Source organism: Rhineura floridana, chromosome 3 (genome assembly GCF_030035675.1).
Source record: "Rhineura floridana isolate rRhiFlo1 chromosome 3, rRhiFlo1.hap2, whole genome shotgun sequence".
Classification (NCBI taxonomy): domain Eukaryota; kingdom Metazoa; phylum Chordata; class Lepidosauria; order Squamata; family Rhineuridae; genus Rhineura; species Rhineura floridana.
This window is the reverse complement of record NC_084482.1, coordinates 113,038,736-113,059,130: the sequence shown is the minus strand read 5'-3', so window position 1 is coordinate 113,059,130 and position 20,395 is coordinate 113,038,736. Positions and strand designations below refer to the sequence as shown.

At 41.9% G+C, this 20,395-nt stretch overlaps 1 protein-coding gene across 1 annotated transcript in view; it reads left to right on the top strand.

The window, feature by feature from the left end:
- The window catches only part of FAT2 (FAT atypical cadherin 2), a 137,732-nt gene that overhangs the window by 98,671 nt on the left and 18,666 nt on the right, over nt 1-20,395 (top strand). Inside the window, exons 16-20 of the mRNA XM_061617424.1 lie at nt 385-522; nt 1,594-1,737; nt 2,284-2,481; nt 5,402-6,212; nt 7,129-7,274. Of these exons, the coding sequence (XP_061473408.1) occupies nt 385-522; nt 1,594-1,737; nt 2,284-2,481; nt 5,402-6,212; nt 7,129-7,274 (1,437 nt within the window). The remainder of the gene's footprint in view (nt 1-384; nt 523-1,593; nt 1,738-2,283; nt 2,482-5,401; nt 6,213-7,128; nt 7,275-20,395) is intronic.

Below are 20,395 nucleotides of genomic sequence, written 5' to 3'. Positions count from 1 at the left end.
GATCACATATTTCACTGCTCTGTGTAAACAAATTTCCTACACACAGGAAACCAATATTTTTTCTGGGGAAACAAGTAAGCAAGAACTCATGCTGGGGACTTCTGGCAAGGGGAAGCAGTTAATTTTATGTTTTTCCACAGCGTTCTTCAGTGGTATATCCCCAAGAGAGTTGTTCCATATTCTTTTTCAGAATATGTAGATCATTTTGGAAGAAGATACAGATTATTCTAAAATAAAATTATCTCTTTTTTAATACTTTCCTACAAAATATTGGTTTATATTCTGCTTGTTTTAGTGAGACCTTCATAACTTGTCCAAGAGATAATGCTTCCCTCCTGCAAAGTCATGCTGGTGATGACAATACAGCTCTTTCTCTCTCAACAGGTTTTAGCTGATGACAAAGATGGGGTGATGAACAACCAGATCACATACTCAATTGTGATAGGGAATCCACTGGGCCATTTCATCATTGATCCCAAAGGTGGACAAATCTGTATTGCTAAGCACTTGGACAGAGAAGAGGTGAGTGACAGGTTCACTGGTAGTAGGGATAAGACTGGTTAGGGCTTGATATGGCAAATTAAATCACCGGGCAACACATGCAAGAGGAATGTTACCAAAATGACAAGATAAGTTAATGACCCCCATTTGCCCAACAAGTTCGTAATAAGAGGGCATTTTCACTTGTGGCTCCCCATCTGTGGAATATGGTCCTCAGTGAGGTCCACCTGGCACCTTCATAGACATCTTTTTGGTGCCAGGTAAAGATATACCTTTTATCCAGGTATTGATAAACTGAGATGAGATGATGTTGTCTGTTGTTAGTATGCTTCCAAAGCTTCCTGTGGCTGCACGGGGGAGTCGATGTCTTGCTGATTTTATGATTTGGGTTTATAATATTATACATTTGTTTTTGTTATAGCATTGTTGTAAGTTGCTTGGAGACCTTTGTGTATCAAGCAACTTAATAAATATAATAATAACTATCATCATCAATAAGAAAGGGGTGCTTACTATTACTGGGCACAGAGATCAGGATGAATGCTACCTTGAATACACAGTAAGAGCTGTAAATGGGAAAACAGGGGGGTTCAATGGTCAGAGTACCTACTTAGTCATGAGAATAGATAGAGTTTCTTTTTTGGTGCGTAACCCTCATCTCATCCACGTGCTCCACCCTCGCTTCACCTTAGTTGAATTGTGATCTCTGCCTATAAAATAAGGGTAATACAGTTTCCTTAATTTAATGTCCCTCTAATCTTTATCTTAGTAGTTCAGTCAGATATAGACAGGAAGAAATGTCAGGACATGAACATTTTAACTGCATTCTTTCCATTATCAGTCCACTAAAACCCCTAACATCTTTGGGAGGTAATTAAACCTCAGCAGATGGATTATAGTCCTTCTGATCAGGGCACACTAATTTACAGCTGATTGGCTGTCATGAAATTAAAACCGATCAATCCCAATAGTCCTAATAAAGTAGTAGGCATTCATAATAAGGAGGCCATAAATGATACTTTACTTAATCCTTACTATTTAATGGGTGTTGGAATAACCAAGCCTCCTTGGAACATGTGTTATATTTTCTAGATATCCAGCTACTCTTTGAAAGTTCGAGCCACTGACAATGGACAGGCGGCCTTTTTCAATGACACCACTGTGCTTATTCGGGTGTCTGATGTCAACGATAACCCTCCCAGGTTCTTTCAGCTCAATTATAGTGTGACTGTTCAGGTAAAGTAGCAATTCCAAAGCACCAACCTTACCTGATTATCCTTTTTCAAAAATAATCCATGAGAGTTGCCATATTAATGACAGGGTTTCCTAGAGACTAAGAGGCAACCAAAGCTTAACAGTAATAAAAAAACGATCTGATGAAATCCCAGGAAGATGTCATTCTTTCAGAGGTTTCAGTACAGCCCTTGAATTTAACTGGCTATGAAGATGTTAACTGTGATGCAATTGTCCACATCTGGTCAGTGATTCTTTATAACATAATTAGACAGTTAAATTGCCCAAAGCTTCTCTTACGTTTATGGAGGTGGGGGGAAAATACCCATAAAATTGTGATATTTTACAACACTTTTTTGTTCTGCTCATGTCCCTGCTTATATCCCTAACACTTTCTCTGATGGGCTTTAGCTAAAGCTGTAGCTATAAATAAACTCTGAACCTGAATCATCTTTGTATTTCCCATTCTGTGAGCCAAATTGGCCATTGGCCATTCTGTGCCTAGGTAGCCAAATGGTCTTTCTCCACCTTTTTCTCTTAACATTTCAGGAGAACTCTCCAGTTGGCAGCAGTGTCTTGGAACTGATCGTGAGTGACAGGGACTCACTAGAGAATGGGCCACCATATTCTTTCCAGATCACTGAGGGAAACGAAGGAAAGGCATTCCAGATCAACCAGGGTGGAGTGTTGGTGACATCATCTGTCCTGAACAGAAGAGCAAAACAACAATATCTTCTACAAGTTCAGGTAGATCTATCTTATAGAGCCCTGGACAATTACTGGGAGGAAGGGTGGGATATAAATCAAATAATAAATAAATTTCCCATATTAAAAGTGCACCTATTAGGTAGCCTGCTGTTTGGTCTGTGAGGGGAGGATACAAATACTTTACAGAGCAAACAGCAGCATGGAAATGAGTATTTTGATTGCAAAATTATGCAATAGGTTAAATCGTCCCTCCCCCAGTACTGCTGCTTCAATGAAACTGGCAACATACACACATGCACTCACACACAAAAACAGAGAGAGCTTCATTACATTAAAAAAATTAAATGTTGGGAGATCCCATCAGAGATCTTTTGGGTAATGTCTACTTGGCTTTTCATTTTCAAATGTACCAGCCCGTTGCAAAAATAATGGAAGCTATGGAAATTAGACTTAGGCTACAATCCTTTATCCATTTTCCTGGGAGTAAGCCCCATTGAACTCAGGGGGACTTGCATCAGAGTAGACATAAACAGGATTACACTGTAAGTCCCTAATTTTGCAGCTGTGTCTTTGCAACTTGGGGGTTATGATAAAAAATGGAAAACAAAGGGTTATATTCAACTTAAGTAACTGGGTGAGTGGGACGGCTTCTGCTTGCGCAGTGGAACATCCCCTTGCATTCAGAAGGTCCCAGATTCAATCTCTGGAATCCTCAGGTAGGGCTGGGAATGTCCCCAGCCTGAAACCCTGGAGAGCTGCCACCTGTCAATGTAAATAATAATGAGGAAATGACCAATAGTTTAACTCAGTGTAAGGAAGCTTCCTGAGTTATTTTCAGGTTATAATGGCAGGCCCCATGTCACCCCTATTGCTGCTGCTGCCACTGTTTTGTTACCATCACTGCTATGGACTCCCCAGAATAAGTCATTTTTTCAAACAACATATTGAGGAGGAAGAGGAATTGTAGGCAAGCCTCTTATAAACATTGACAGCTACTGGATCCCGGGCTGAATTGCTCATGTACCTGTCTCTTGGCAGGCCAGGTGTGGAAGGAAAAATTGAGACCTAGGCCTGAAATATTTTCTTCGAGTTACACCTCTTATAATAACTATGCAGTGTTGCTGCTAGGTCACACCTTAACAGTGAGTTGTAAGAAGACCCAGAATCAGGTGTGAAAAAACAGGATTCTTACAAAACTCACCATAGCAACTAAGGTCACATCCACACTACAAACTTAAACCTTGGGGACTGTTGTCCTGTAAAGGTGGTAAAGGTCTGTTGACTGAAAAAAAAATGCAAGCTGTCTCTCTACACCTTAATTCTACACCTTCATTTGCCGCCCTGGGGGCTCCTACTGGGAGGAAGGGCAGGATATAAATTAATAAATAAACAAAAAATAGAAGGTTCTTTACTGTAAGCCAAAAAAACAGAATTGGTTTACAAGTTTGTGATGTGGATGCACCCTAAAAACACATGGACAATGAGATGACAATACCTCTGAATACCAATTGCTGGGGAATCACAACTGGGGAGAGGCCTATTCATATCTCGCTTGTGGGCTTCCCATAGTAGGCATTCTGGTTGGTTACTTTGAGAACAGGATGCTGGACTAGATAGGCCTTTGGTCTGATCCAGCGGGGCTCCTCTTATGTGCTTATGTTCCTACATTATGTAATATACCTACCACTTCCAGGGTTTTACACATCCTGCTTACTAGCAACTCATATGAAATAGATGTAGGCAGGACCAACACAAGATGTGGCACCTGAGATAAATAAAATTCAAAATAGACCCTCTCTGGACGTTGGGGAAAAATCATAATAGTAAATTAAATAGCTGTCCATTTCCTGATAATTTAATATCACCCAAAATATCCCACTTAAGACGGCTACCTCACTACGTATGAGAATGTGCACTTCCAAATATCTAAGCTAAGTTGAATTCCTTTTCAGAAGATGAAACTGAGATGCATTCACTGCAGGAGTGGGTAAACGTTTTGTGTCAGGAGCCACAATCCCTTTGGGAAAAATCCGTTGGGGAACATGTGTTGACAGTGGACAGAATCCTTGCTGATGATGGGCAGAGCCAGAGACAAAAGAGTTGTAGTTTAAGTAATCTGGAATCAAGACCACCCTGCTTCAGTCTTCACCATGACTACCTCAAATTAGGATTCCCAGCTTTAACAGAAGCAACCCTACTGGTTTGATGGAATTACTCTAAAGGGGATTTTTTAATAATATAAGGGATTTTAATAATAATAATAATAATAATAATGTTGTTGTTGTTGTTGTACAACAGACCAACACAGCTACTGTTATGGAAAGCAAGTGAATGCAATGCCTTTCTGACTTTTGTGTGTTCTATAGACATGGCATAAACCTAAGAATTTGTTCTTAGCAGGGAAAAGACTACTTTTCCCCCAAAGACATACAAGAAAAAGGTTTTTAAAAATCAACTTTTTTATCAAATAAAACTCTGGCCCTCCTAATTGTTCTGAAAGTACTAATAAAGGTGGTGGTGGTGGAACACTTTAAAAGAAAGGAGAAATAAGGAGGGAACAAACAGGACACAGGAGCTCATAACTGAGACGCAGCTTCAGGAGGTCTCAAGGACCTCATAAAATGAAGCCAGGGCTACATACAGCCCACATGCCTCAGGTTGCCCATCACTTGATAAACATTTTGGGGCACACTGTTCCAAGGGAATTCACTTCTCATTTCCAATATCTCTCTTCTAGTTGTGAGGCCTCACTGAACAGAACTTGCTGGCCTTGGCAGATTTATAGGTGCATATTCACTGGAAATAGACTGGTCTGAGAAAAATGCAGATGGGGAAGCCATCAACAAAAGCAAGCATTTCTTACCTTAAAGCCTGGGTAGGAAAAACATTCTTGCAAGGAACAAACTGCGCACAAGTGCTGGTGCAGAGTTGTAATGGTTTGCTGAATTTCCCTCAACAGGTCACAGACAGTGGTATCCCTCCACTCTCTTCGTCTGCATTTGTAAATGTCCAGGTGACGCAACAAAGCAGATACCCACCTTCGGCACTCCCTCTAGAGATTTTCATCACTACTAATGAAAGAGCCTTCCGCGGTGGGGTTCTTGGCAAAATTCATGCCACAGATCGAGACCCCCATGACACCCTACTGTACACCTTGGAGTCAGAAGCACCAGAAAAGAGACATTTCTCAGTGGGGGCTACAGATGGGAAGATAGTTGCAGACGAAAGTCTCCCACACGGTCACTACGCTCTGAATGTAACTGTCAGTGATGGTACCTTTGCGTCCACAACCAGTATCCACATCCACGTGTGGTCCTTCAGCCAGGAAGCTTTGGATAAGGCAGTGGTGCTGCACTTCCGCCACCTCACCCCTGAGGAGTTTATAGGCGATCACTGGCGTAACCTGCAAAGGTTTCTGGGAAGCATCCTAGAAACCAGGCGGCAGAATATCCACATGGCTAGTTTGCAGCCGTCAGGGGCTACAAATGGTGTGGATCTCCTACTGGCAATTGGAGAACCTCACAATTCCTTCTATAAGCCCAGTTTCCTTGCTAGCCGTATTTCTCAGTCAGCTGAAGAGATAGACCAGCGGGTTGGACTGCAGGTGAAGAAGGTGACGCATGTCCCATGCCATGAGACAGACTGTGCCACCCAGCGCAGCTGCCAGGAGACCATTCAGCTTGACCCAGGCATGGTGTTCACTTACAGTACAGCCCGACTCAGTGTTCTCACTCCTCGGCACAGCTTGGAACAAATATGTTCTTGTAACGGTGAGAAAGTCTAATGATAAACCTGCTCCTCCTTTTTAACAGGTGCATCTTTGTTGTTCAGAAAACAGCTGCTTCCCAAAAACTCAGAAAATAGCTAGGGTTTCATCCTTTTCCAAAACAAACCTTAAAAAGAGCTGTAGCTCAGTAGCAGACCATGTGCCTTGCGTGCGGAATGCATTCCAGATAGGAGTGGAAATGTTTCCTCTCTGAAACACTGGAGACCTGCTGCCAGTCAGTGTAGACAATACTGAGCTTGATGGATCAACAATCTGGCTCAGACTAAGGCAGCTTCCTATGTTCCTAACCCTGTCTGTAATGTCACTGGAAGCACAATAGGGCCCAATCCCTCCCCCTGCTCCCCCAGCCCTCTGAGATTACCTGTCTGCTTCCCTAGTGACAGATGCTGGATTCATATTTTAAGCAGAAATGAATTTTTGAGGCAAGCATTACAAGCCACCCAGATTTCTAGGCTAGGAAATATGAACTTTGACTATATTGCTCTCTGTCTGATGTTCTTCTGTGATGTGGGTTGAAAAGAACATGAAAGTAGTGCAGTACTGCCCCCCCCCAGTGAATGTTTAGATAAGTTCATTAAAATCTCTGTGCTGTTATGCCTTAGGGAAGCAGAGACTGAGCTAAGAATGTGGAAGTCCCCAGTTCAAATCTTGCCTCTAGGCAAGTCGTCATCTCTCAGACTCCTTCCTCCCACCTGCAGTATTGGAGAAAACAATACTGGCTTCCCATACAAGGTTCCTGTATGGATTTGATCATTTATGTTCCAAATTACACATGAAATATGTTAAGTATCACTAAGTATCATGGTATATCTTGTTCAAGATACAGGAAGCACAACTGGAAGAGAACTGTATGCTGTTGCCCAGTTTCAGAAAATAGCTTTCTTTGCTTTAATCTCTAGGCACAGCGTTGAAGTTCAGTGGACACAGCTACATGTGGCACCACCACCAAGGCAAAAGGGACTGGCAGATGCAGTTCCACATGCAAACCCATCAGCTCCATGCCATCTTGCTCACTACCAATGGAACCAATAGTGCAGTTTTGCAGGTAAGATCCCTAATTTCTTAATATTCCACCTCCTCCACCACCACTATTCAGCTATTTCTTGATACGCAAGCAAGGCACCACCCAAGGAAACAAGCACAGTGTCCCTCCCCATCTCAAATATAGAGTGCCTACATATATGCAGGTGTGCATTTTGCTAAAAACAACAATGCAAAGCCAGTAAAGCTTTTCTTTCTTTCTTTCTTTCTTTCTTTCTTTCTTTCTTTCTTTCTTTCTTTCTTTCTTTCTTTCTTTCTTTCTTTCTTTCTTTCTTACTTACTTACTTTCTTACTTTCTTACTTACTTACTTACTTACTTACTTACTTAACTGCCAAGTCGTAAAAAATATCATGGTGGTGTACAATAAAATCCTTAAAACATAATAAAATTATAAAATCATCAAAAGATTTGGTACCTAGCCTTTATGGAAAAATGAACAGCTAAGCTCTGGCCTGCTCAAGGGCTTACCAAAACAGATAATTTTTTAAATACGTGTTATCCGTTTGTAGTATACATTAATCAAAATGAACATGGAAGTAAACCACCCACATATTACACTCACATTTTGAACACTTGAGAGTCGTAATGGTATCTGTGAGCCTTTTGGAACATCATTATTGACATGTGGCTTGTTTTCCCTTTCTCTTGTTTTGTGAAGGACTCTTTCGGTCATAGTTTCTTTAATAATTGTAAATAATTGTTATTGGTATAGGATGTCCGTAAAATTCATTTTCTAGATATTACCATGATGGGCGGGGATGGGGGGGCAGATGATAGTAGTTTTATTTTTTGACTTGATTATATTTTGTTCTTTTTGTGGTAACAGGCTAGATTTATTTCTTATTTTGAGATATATTCTATTTATGTTTTTCCAAATGTCAACAGATGTATTTGTAATGGAATTTGTTCAGTTTGTAAAATCAATAAAAATTAAATTACAAAACAATTATAAAATCATAATAAACAGAAGAAATGAGCAACACTGAATCAAATGGCAAAACAGAAACATTTTCAGTAGGTGATGAATATCAAAATTGTAGGTCTGATTTCAACAGGAACCAGAATACCAGAATAGTGGTGTCACTGTGCTAAAAGCCTTAGTTTGTATAGAAACTAAATGAATAAGTGATAACTGTGGGACATCAGGAGTGCTTCTTCAGGTGATCGCAGTGATCCAATTATTGTATAAGGGACAATTTATTTATTATTATTTATTAAATTTATATACCGCGCGACTAGCGATAGCTCTCTGGGCGGTGAACATAAAATAGTATAAAAATACAATGAATAACAAAATGATATTAAAATACAATCAACAATACAATAAACATTATTAAAATTAGATCAATGTAACTTAAAATGCTTCAGAGAATAGGAAGGTTTTGACCTGGCGCCGGAAGGAAAGCAGAGTCGGCGCCAGGCGTACTTCCTCAGGGAGACTGTTCCATAGTTCGGGGGCCACCACTGAGAAGGCCCTAGATCTTGTCATCACCCTCCGGGCCTCCTTGTGAGTTGGAACCCGGAGGAGGGCCTTCGTAGCAGAACGTAGTGCACGGGCCGGTTCATATCGGAAGAGGCGTTCCGCAAGGTATCGTGGTCCCGCACCGTATAAGGCTTTATAGGTTAATACCAACACTTTGAATCTAGCCCGGAAACATATTGGCAACCAGTGCAAGCTGGCCAGAACAGGTGTTATATGCTCGGACCGCTTGGTCCTTGTCAGCAATCTGGCCGCCGCATTTTGCACTAGTTGTAGCTTCCGAACTGTCTTCAAAGGTAGCCCTACGTAAAGCGCATTACAGTAATCCAAACGTGAGGTTACCAGAGCATGTACCACTGATGTTAGGTCCTCTTTACTCAAATAGGGACGTAGCTGGGCTACCAACCGAAGTTGGTAAAACGCATTCCTAACCACCGAGGCTACTTGAGCCTCAAGTGAGAGGGAAGAGTCTAAAAAGACTCCCAGACTACGAACCCGGTCCTTTAGGGGGAGTGTAACCCCGTCCAGGACAGGGTATATATCCACCATCCGATCAGAGAACCCGTCCACCAACAGCATCTCAGTCTTGTCTGGATTGAGCTTCAGTTTGTTAACTCTCATCCAGTCCATTGTCGAGGCCAGGCAACGGTTCAGCAAATCGACAGCCTCACCTGAAGAAGATGAAAAGGAGAAGTAGAGCTGCGTGTCATCAGCATACTGATGACAACGCACTCCAAAACTCCTGATGACCTCTCCCAACGGCTTCATGTAGATATTAAAAAGCAGGGGGGACAAAACTGACCCCTGCGGGACCCCATATTGGAGAGCCCGCGGTGTCGAGCAATGTTCCCCAAGCACTACCTTCTGGAGACGACCCGCCAAGTAGGAGCGGAACCACTGCCAAGCAGTACCTCCAACTCCCAACTCCGCGAGCCTCTCCAGAAGGATACCATGGTCGATGGTATCAAAAGCCGCTGAGAGATCAAGGAGAATCAACAGAGTTACACTCCCTCTGTCTCTTTCCCGACATAGGTCATCGTACAGGGCGACCAAGGCTGTCTCAGTGCCAAAACCGGGCCTAAAACCCTATTGAAATGGATCTAGATAATCAGTTTCATCCAATAGCGCCTGGAGCTGGCCAGCAACCACCCGTTCCAAGACCTTGCCCAGGAATGGAACATTCGCCACTGGCCTGTAGCTGTTAAAATTGTCTGGGTCCAAGGAAGGCTTTTTCAGGAGTGGTCTCACCACTGCCTCTTTCAGACAGCCCGGGACCACTCCCTCTCGTAAAGAGGCATTTATCACTTCCTTGGCCCAGCTACCTGTTCCATTCCTGCTAGTTTTTATCAGCCAGGAGGGGCAAGGATCCAGTACCGAAGTGGTTGCACGTACCTGTCCAAGCACCTTGTCCACGTCCTCGAGTTGAACCAACTGAAGCTCATCCAACAAAACAGGACAAGACTGTGCTCCGGACACCTCACTAGGATCTACTGCTATAACTTGAGAGTCTAGGTCCCGGCGGATACATGAGATCTTATTCTGGAAGTGATCGGCAAACTGATTACAGCGGGCCTCCGATGATTCCACCCTGTCCGGAGGATTTGAATGGAGAAGCCCCCGGACAACTCGAAAGAGCTCCGCTGGGCGGCAAAGAGATGATTTAATAGTGGCAGCAAAATGATGTTTTTTAGCTGCCTTCACTGCTCCTACATAGAGCTTAGTCGAAGCACTAACCAGCGCATAATTGTATCCGTCGGGAGTTCGTCTCCATTTCCGCTCAAGCCTCCTCCTATCTTGCTTCATCGCTCTCAGCTCCGGAGTATACCATGGAGCTGTATGAGCTCTACACAGGAGAGGGCGTGCAGGAGCGATCGTGTTTACAGCCCGGGTCATCTCCGTATTCCACAGAGCGACCAGGGCTTCAGCAGGAGCGCCAGTCCTATCAGCCGGAAAATCCCCCAGAGCCCTTTGAAAACCTTCAGGATCCATTAGTCTCCGGGGGCGGACCATTTTAATAAGTCCCCCACCCTTGCAGAGGGAAGAGGTTACTGAAAGTCTAAACTTCAGCAAGCAGTGGTCTGTCCATGACAAAGGGAGTGTTGTAAAACTCCCCACATCCAGATCACTTTCCCCATGCTCAGTAGCAAAAACAAGGTCTAGAGTGTGCCCCGATACATGTGTTGGACCACAAGGCAGCCCTTCATGGTCCTAGGCCATTTAAGTTTTTATTCACTAAAAGTAATACCCTGAACTTAGCTTGGTAATGTATCAGCAGCCAATGCAGAGCTGTCAGCTCCAGTGTAACGTGCCAGTTTTCTGAACTTGGGAGCTGATGATGACCCACAGGACTTCTGTTTTACCATGATTCAGGTTCAGGTTCAGGATCCAGTTCCTCTCATCCTGGCCACACAGAGAACATGGCTCATCAATCCTAGCTGGATGCTGTAATTATTGCAATACATATCTGTGTCTTTCAAGTGGAAATGTGCTGTAAAAAATGTCATGGACCACCCGGTTGATCTGGGTGAATGAATAAGCTTCTCACAGTTTGTGTCAAAACTGATGTGCAGGAGACTGATCAGTTCTCCTTTTTCTTTTTCTTTTTCTTTAAAGCAGCTATGGGAGGTTGTGTACATAGCTGCTGGGCACCAAATTGTATCAGCAAAGTGATACCGAGTGAATGGATATTTCATCCTTTCCCTCCTCATGCTTTATTTTTATTTTATTTATTCTTGGATTTATTAGTCACCCATCTGGCTGGTTACCCAGCCACTCTGGGCGACGTACAAAACAGAATAATACATTAGACATTAAGCATACCATAAGCATTAAAAATTTTTAAAACATACAGTAAAAGTTTCAACCCATCCCAAAAGCCTGCCTGAAGAGCCAAGTCCTTAAAGTCCGGCGGAAGCTCATCATAGAGGGGGCATGTCGGAGATCATTTGGGAGGGAGTTCCATAGGGTGGGGGCCAATATTGAGAAAGCCCTCTCTCTGGTCCTCACCAGCCTTGCTGTTCTCCCAATCAAGATTGCTCTCCCCTTTGCCCAGAACCTGTTGTTTGCCCCAATGGGGGTCAAAGACAGGAATGATCCATGAAGGTCTCTGGGGTTGTTCTTATTTAGCATGGGGGCGTTTTACCTTCAACATCCACTTCCTTAAACAGCATTGATCAAATTGCTTAAACGGAAATAGGTTGAGACTAGCTACTAATCTCCAAGGCAAAATTGGGGAATATTCTTAAAATCTAGAAGTTCATTTAGAACCAGGACATAAACTGCAATATAGAACGGTGGGAGGAAGAAGCAAAATTAACTGTCATGAACATAATGAAAGCTAAAAAGACAAGATAGAACACTTAGAGTTACAAAGAGTCCATTTTTGCTAATTCATGGCTTCTCCTACAAAACAAACTCTCCGTCTTTACTAAGGTTCAGTCTTTCATATATGAAGCCACACCCATGAAAACAGAGTTACAATTAAGCACAACTAACCACACAGGAAGCAAGAATGTATCCTTCTTTGGATGGCCACAGAGCTGCACTCCTGCCCTAAACCCAAGGAAGGGTGTTTATGGAGGACACATGCTTTCTTGGGTTTAGGGCAGGAGTGGGGAACCTGTGCCCCTCTATAAGTTGTTAGACCCTAATTTCTGTCAGTCCCATCTGAAAGGCCACAGAGGATGCCACGTCAATCTTCAATATGGAACCATTGTTTGTGCAGATGACATGTCAGTCCTGGTCTCCAGGACATTTTTGTCTAGCTGAGGCAAGAACGAGACAGCTTGATAAAAACAAAGTGATCCAGTGGATGTAGAGTAGATTGAGTCAGTGTAAAAGTTAGACAATCTGCTGGGGCACCATAATATTTGAGGCTAGTGCAAATAGAATGCTGCAGCAAGTGCACCAGGCGAAACATCCCTCTGCACCCTTGCCTCTCTTGCCCAGGACCAAATTGTGGATGTAAGGCAGCCAGCAGAATAGGGATATGTTGAAGATGTACCAGCGTGCTTACATGCAATCTACAAAAATTCTGTCTGTATCACAATAACCAAACTGTGACCATCTTAGCAGTAAGATTCTATAGTGCTTCTTCCTTGGAAAGGTCTGACCTGGCCACGGAGACACACCTGCTATTGTTTAATCACAATGTGTTCTACATTTGAAGTCTCTCTGAAAATTTCAGTTGGTGCAGAATACAGCAAGCAGCATAGATACTAATAGGCACTCACCCATGGGAGCATATTTCACCAGTCATACAACAGCTGCACTGGTTGCCAGTTAGTTTACAGGCACACTTTAAAGTGTTGGCAATTACCTTTAAAGCCCTAAGTGGCTTGGGGTTAGGATATCTAAGGGATCCTTTCTTCCCATGCCAGCCTGCCCATATTCCCTATGATCTGCTAGGGAGGCTCTTCCTTGTTTCCTGGCTGACTGGGCCAAGGCAGAGGGCCTTCTCTGTGGCTGTGCCTGAACTTTGCATCCCCTTACCTTGAGAAGTCCACTTGGCACATTCTCTCATTGCTTTTCACCACTTAGTGAAGACATTTTCTTAATTCTGGCAGGCATTTGACCTGCCAGATTGAGGTTCTTTATATCAGCCCTTTTTTGAGTTGCTTTTTTCAGCTACTCCTGTCTTTGTTTTCTTGATTTTAAATTATTGGCTGTTGTTGTTGGTTGATTTTTGTAATTTGAAATACTTGTAAGCTGATCTGAGTGATTCAAATGCATTAGGAGGGTGGGATATACATACTTCCACTAAATAAATAAAGTAATGTACCAAGGAAGTTCAAGTCACAGCCCAGCATCTCTACATCTCAACTCTCAGCTGTTAAAGTAGCTTGAATTGATATGTGGTTTAGCTGTTGCAATGTGAGCTTGCAATTGGTATGTGGTTTAGCTGTCGTGTTGCACATATTTGTAGAAAATTGAAATGATGATGATAATGATGTACTCTCCTTGCTGTATGTAGAATAATTTGCAGGACCATAGGGCACTTCTAGACTCCTTTTGGGTGGGATTCAATCATATGCCAGCAAATTCAGGTTGCACAATTATAGTTGATTGGCAGGGCTTGCACAACAAACCCACTTCCCCAAAATATCAGACTTTTTGTGATAAGGAAAGCGATGGGAAAGTGCACTGGAAAAGGTGAGATAACACTTGCTTTGATGCAAAATCATCTGACTTCCCCACAAACAAATCAGAATGAATGCTCAATAAACAGATCATCTGGAGACGCCCATAGCCTCCTATACAATATTCAGTGAAAAAGAACATGCTTAATAGGCACATAGTTAGATTTATTGGGTTGTATTCAACTATTTCTATTATTAGTAATATTATTAACTAAGTCCTAGCCATGTCAGTGGGTCTTCTTTGAGTTGGGGTAGATTTGAATACTACCCACTGAATGTCCTGTGATGACTTGTAAGGGGAGAAAATAGTGTACCAAGGAAGTTCAAGTCACAGCACAGCATCTCCACATCTTGACTCTCAGCTGTTAAAGTAGTTTGAATTGATATGTGGTTTAGCTGTTGCATTGTGAGCTGCAATTGCCTTTTACGTGTTTAACGCTTAAGAGCCATTGTGTAAACACAAATAGCCAAAGCACCAAGCTAATTAAAGCTATTCAGGTACACTGATGGCTGTATTTACTATACATAATTTATTACATTTCTAGTGATCTAAACTGTTCACATCCCATGCTTGTTGTGGCGGTGATGCTTAGCACTTTTGGAGATCCAGTTCCGTAGGCTTTCCATATGGCTGGCTCTTGTAGGAAAGATACAGCCTCTAAGCAGAGGTGTTGTTTTAGCATTTCAGCACATTTTTAACTGACTTATCTTTGCTTTCATATTATTCATACATTGTATTTTTATTGGTCGAGAGCCAGTGTGGCGTAGTGGTTAAGGTGTTGGACTACGACCTGGGAGACCAGGGTTCGAATCCCCACACAGCCATGAAGCTCACTAGGTGACCTTGGGCCTGTCACTGCCTCTCAGCCTCAGAGGAAGGCAATGGTAAACCACCTCTGAATACTGCTTACCATGAAAACCCTATTTGTAGGGTCGCCATAAGTCGGGATCAACTTGAAGGCAGTCCACTTCCATTTACTTTTATTGGCAATTGTTGAGATTGTTCAAATAAAATTATGTTATGTATTTTAGCAGTTCTGGTGCTGGGAGACAGGTTAAAGGTTTATTAAATTAAAAATACACCACTTTACAAAAAAAATACAAACAAAACCCCACACCACTATAGCTAACAATCAAAGCATTTTTATACTGAAAGTCTCAATAGCTGCCTGTAATTTCTGAACTTCATTCATTCATTCATTCATTCATTCATTATCGCCCTCTCCTCACGTAGAACCCAGAGTGGCTAGCTACATAAAATACAGCTCCTAAAAATACACCATTAAAACAAAATAAAAATACAACTATAAAACACCATTAAACAGCACATCACAATGAGCAACGCAGCACCATAACCACGATACTTGCCTGCTCTCAGTTTAATCATTCAGAAGCCTTCACCCAAACCACTTGCTAATCCCCAACTACCAGCTGGTTCTCCTGGAGTCTTCAACATTACATTACCTCCGGATCAAGGAAAACATCTAGTTGCTTCACAAAAGACTGAGACAAGGGTCCAACTGGGAGGCCCCTGTAATGAGGTCAAATCCATTGGTTGTCATCATAATCTATATTTGGAAAAATGTGGTCTGTCAAGCAATGATGACTTAAGTCTTAATTGATCTTTGCTTTAATTAATCAGAGGCATATTTTCAAGGTCATCCTACATGACTTACTCCCTGATGAATAACCCATGTAAATGTTGACAGATTAGAAAGAGGGAATAAGAGACTTAGTCAAGCACCAACATGTGAAGCTCTAAGTTTATGTTTCTCATGATGAGTTTCATCACTCAAGACATCTAGCCAGAAGCAGGAACATCTTAATCTGATATCATCCTCTTTTTTTGGCTGTACTTTTAGAATCTATATGGAATTCAAAGGTGTGTACACTGCTACTCCTTTGGAAACAGAGGAGAACTTCACCCTACAGACACAGTTTTCTTTTTATTTTGTGATCCCTCGTTGATTTTAATGCAAGATGATGCAAAGAAAATAGTTTGCAACTTTCTGGCTTCAACAATTTAATATATCTTTCCCTGTTGCTGCATCTCAGCATTCAGCAGATAAACAAATTACTTTTAAATTAGCTTTGAACCTCTTGCACCATTTGTATTTTTTTTTAAAAAATAACTAATTACCCATTTTAATGCACAGTCTATCCTAACCTAAACATACTTAAACCTCACTGATTTCAAAGAGAGAATTAAGCATACTGCCCACTTAAAATCACCCCTTACAATGGAGATAGTACCTCCACAGCTATTTATATCCCACTCTTGGCAAAACTGTTCAACCTGGCTAATAAATCATATAAAACATATCAGATTAAAGTTGTAAAGATCTGTGAAACAATACAAACACAAAACCAGCAATAAAGGTATTAAACTGGGAAACTGATTAACCAAAAAGGCTGGTAAAATATCACTTGCAAAAATCATAGCAGACTCCCAAATACCTTTCTAAAATGGAAATCTTCACTTTGCTTGTGACAAATCAGCAAATGTAGACTTAAATGTGCCTTTTTAGAGAATGAATGCCATAGGGAAAGGATTTCCAGGCTACACTCTTCTGGAGTCCTCCCTACAATTCACTGGCTGAGTGGACTTATTTGGGAAGGGGGGGCATAACTCAGTGGCACATGCTTTGCATGCAAAAGATCCCTTGTTCAGTCCCCAGCATCACCATAGCTCAGGCGCAGAGCACATGCATTGCCTACAGAAGGCCCTTGTCTCTCCGAAGGATATGGTAGCTGTTGATGTGAAAGCCTCTTCCTGCCTGAAGCTCTGGAGAAACAATAGTAGCCTCTAGATGACCCAGTATAAGGCAGTTTGCTATGTTCCTGTGCTTAAAGGTGATGCTACATTATGTTGGGCTCAATTTGTGCAGGAGTTTATAGGTCCAAGTACCTTCAGTTAAGCCAGCCAACAACCAGCACAGGTACATTAATCACATAGGATTGGCCATATAGGTGTGTTTTTTTCCAACTCCCATTAAGGCATGGGTGGGAAAACCTTTTTCAGCCTGAGGGTGAGTGTGGTCAGATGGAAAGTGGGGCAATGGATGTGATTCTTACCCTTGTGCACTAGGCTACATTCCAGTCACACAAAAGCCAGAGGTTTTTATGCACACTCATCTCTCCATCCTTTATCCAGGCAAGCACGAGGCATTGTCACGGTTCAAGGACATTTTTGAGCCTGGCAAAAGCACTTGAGCAGGGAGGATGCAGTAGGGACCAAAGAGAGGTGTGACCTAAGAAAGGGTCCCAAGGGCCAGAGAGAACCCTGGTGGGCCACACCTGGCTTCAGAGCCTGAAGCTCCCCACCCCTGCATTAAGGAATGAGCTGGCAGCTTGCCACATTCTGTGCTATTTTAAGCATATCCAGAATGTAATGGAAAACAAAAACGTAGATATAGCATAATACAACAAATACAAATGGGTCTTTCACGTAGACCTGGGCCACCTTCTTTCTTTCTTTCTTTCTTTCTTTCTTTCTTTCTTTCTTTCTTTCTTTCTTTCTTTCTTTCTTTCTTTCTTTCTTTCTTTCTTTCTTTCTTTCTTTCTTTCTTTCAGCTGCCTAGGGATGCAATCCTGCACAGCTGATCTGGTTAAATTCCATGGAAGTTAATGTTATTTAAGCACACTCTGTGTAACACTGCATTCTGGGCCTTTTAATGTCCAAAGTGCTGACCAAAGGAGGATAAACTCTTCAAGGAATTACCACCTTTGTCTCATCTTCTCCTCGAACCACTTCTTATCTGTCTTTTCATCTCTTTTTGTGTTTACTGCAAAAATTCTGAAATAGAATCTAACGGCAAATGCAATCATACGACTGAGGAGTTTGTTACCACTCTCATAGTAGCATCATGGAGTTGAGTCTTAACTTGTTCCATAGATTTGAACAACACTGGAGCTATTGATAAATTCTTGTCAAGACATTCCCCCTTCAATTTATAAAGGTTCTTCTTGAGTATGTTGACAATTTTTTCACAAATATCTCATTTGTTGATACCTAGTTGTGTCAAAACTACCTCCAATGCCACTTTCAGAGGTTTCCCCATATATTTGGTGTTGATTCTTTCAGAGTTGTTCAATGTGTTGGATTTAATTTTTTCAAATAGGTTACATTCTCCTGGCTGGTTTCAGATCTCCTTGGATGGCTTTAAGAGAGGATTAGAGAAATTCATGGAGGATATGACCATTAATGGCTACTAGCCACAATGGCTGTGTTCTCCCTCCACTGTCAGAGGCAGTATACCTCTGAAAACCATTCCCTCACAAATGGGGAGAGTTTCGTTGTGCTCAGGATCTGCTTGCAGGCTTCCCAGGGATCCTGGTTGGCCTCTGTGAGAACAGAAGGCTGGATTAGATGCTTTGGCCTGATCCAGCAGGCTGTTATGTTCTATGAACTATAGATTGTTTTAGAGAGGATTTTCTTGACTGTATTGGTTCTTTCAAAAGAAAAAGCAATTCACCTCAACTAATTAAAAATAATGATTTGCTTTAAACAAAATCCAGTAAACTAGCTCCTGAGACATATATTTTTAGGATACACTTTATCTTGTGATTTTAGATTGTTTTTAATGCTGTATTTTAAAATGGTTATAACCTGCCCTGGGATGTCTGGGTGAAAAGTAGGTGATGGTGGTGGTAGTAGTGGTAGTAGTAGTAGTAGTAGTAGTAGTAACAGTAATGATAATGGTAATGATATTTCCATAGAAAGGGTGTCCTTGGGAATCACAGGGAAAATAAGGTGTTTTTTTCATTGAGATCTGGGTAAAGCTGAAATTTTATCACCCTGCTCAACCAATCTGTCACTATACTGCAGCAGCTGTCAAGACAAAACTTGGACAACCAAATATTTGCCTGTCCCCCCTTTAGACATAATGAAGTGATTCTGTTGTGGTGGCTTAAGATACCAAGCATATGTAGGGTGTCTCCAGACTCTGTATTTTGTGGGAGGGATTTAAACACACACTTCAGGTTTGCACAATTAAAATGGATTAAAGGGCCCTGTCACCCTAGTGCAACAAATCCACTTTTAAAAAGAATTTTACTTTTTGTGGTTTGGAAAATGCCAAGGAACATGGGAACAAGAAAGTATGGGATAAATTAATGGTGAGCGGGAATACAGATAAACACCCCACAAGCAAATCAGGATGAATGCTGTTTGTCAGGCAGCTGTCCTGCAAACAACTCAAAACAAATGCTCAATAAAGACCGGATATAATCTAATCTCCATATAAGCTTTGTGCAAGCAAATCAGAGTGAATGGTCAATAAACAGGTCATCTGGAGGAGCCCATATAGACCAGCTTGGCTCTGTTTCCATCTTGCTGAAAAATACCTGGCAATTACAATAGAGCTTTGTCTCTGCCTCTCTTTCTTCTCTGTTGACTCTCCCCAGTGCAAAATGGTTGGTTGTCTTCCCCTGTTTGGATTCTGTCAACACTCCTCCCTAGCGCCAACTGAAGAGCAATTCCAACATGGGCAGCCGCATCTATCATGCTAACAAGAGGACAAGAACAGTGTCGGTTACACAGTCATTTGATAGGCGAGCCTTCAGTCAAGAGTTGTCCCCAGTGTCTGACCCAGCTGGCAGGCATAATGTCCCACCCATGATGTCATAACATCACATTTCCAGCTCCAGAAGTCAGAATGGCTGTAGCTCAGTGTCAGAGCATCTGCTGTCCTTGCAGAATGGCCCAAGTGCAATCCCCAGTATCTCCATGTAGAGCTGGGAGAGACTCCATGTCTGAAATCCTGGAGAGCCACTGCCAGTCAGTTCAAACAATAGTGACCTTGATGGACCAAGACTCTGACTCAGTATAAGACAGCTTTCTAAAGCTGTGTGCCTGAAGAGTGAACTGCATGACTCCTCCAGCACTTTGCATGTTTACAGAGAACTTCTATAGAGAGGAGGAAGCCTTGTGTATCTGTGGAGACTCCTTGTGCAAGTGGGAACATTGAACTTCCATTTGGGAATCTGTGTTCTTTCTTCAGACAAGAATGCTTGAAGAAGACTTTAGATGTCCCTCAATCCAATTGAAGTCAATAGAACTCAAGTGCACAGTTGATACTAAAATCAACAGAGCGTGTCCAAACTAACAGCATAGTCCTATATTTACATATTTGCTCAAAAGGCAATCCCATTTATTTCAGTGGGTCTTACTCCCAGATAAGCAGGTATAGGATTTCAGCCTAAATTAGTGGAGCTCATTGCAATCTTGGTTTGCAATCCTATAAACACTTACCTGGGAGTCAGTCAGACCCATTGAACACAATGGGACTTACTTCTTAGTAAACATATGTAGGACTGCACAGTTACTCTGGATTCAAACCAATATGATTTATATATGTCTCACTTGTGCTGCATTGTTTCCAATACACTCACATTCTCAATTTCAACCAATATTTCAAACCAAGACATTTGGAAATTACTCATAAATGGAATAATTATAATCTGCTTATACTTGCTCGGTGTTACAGGAGGACACAAACACACAG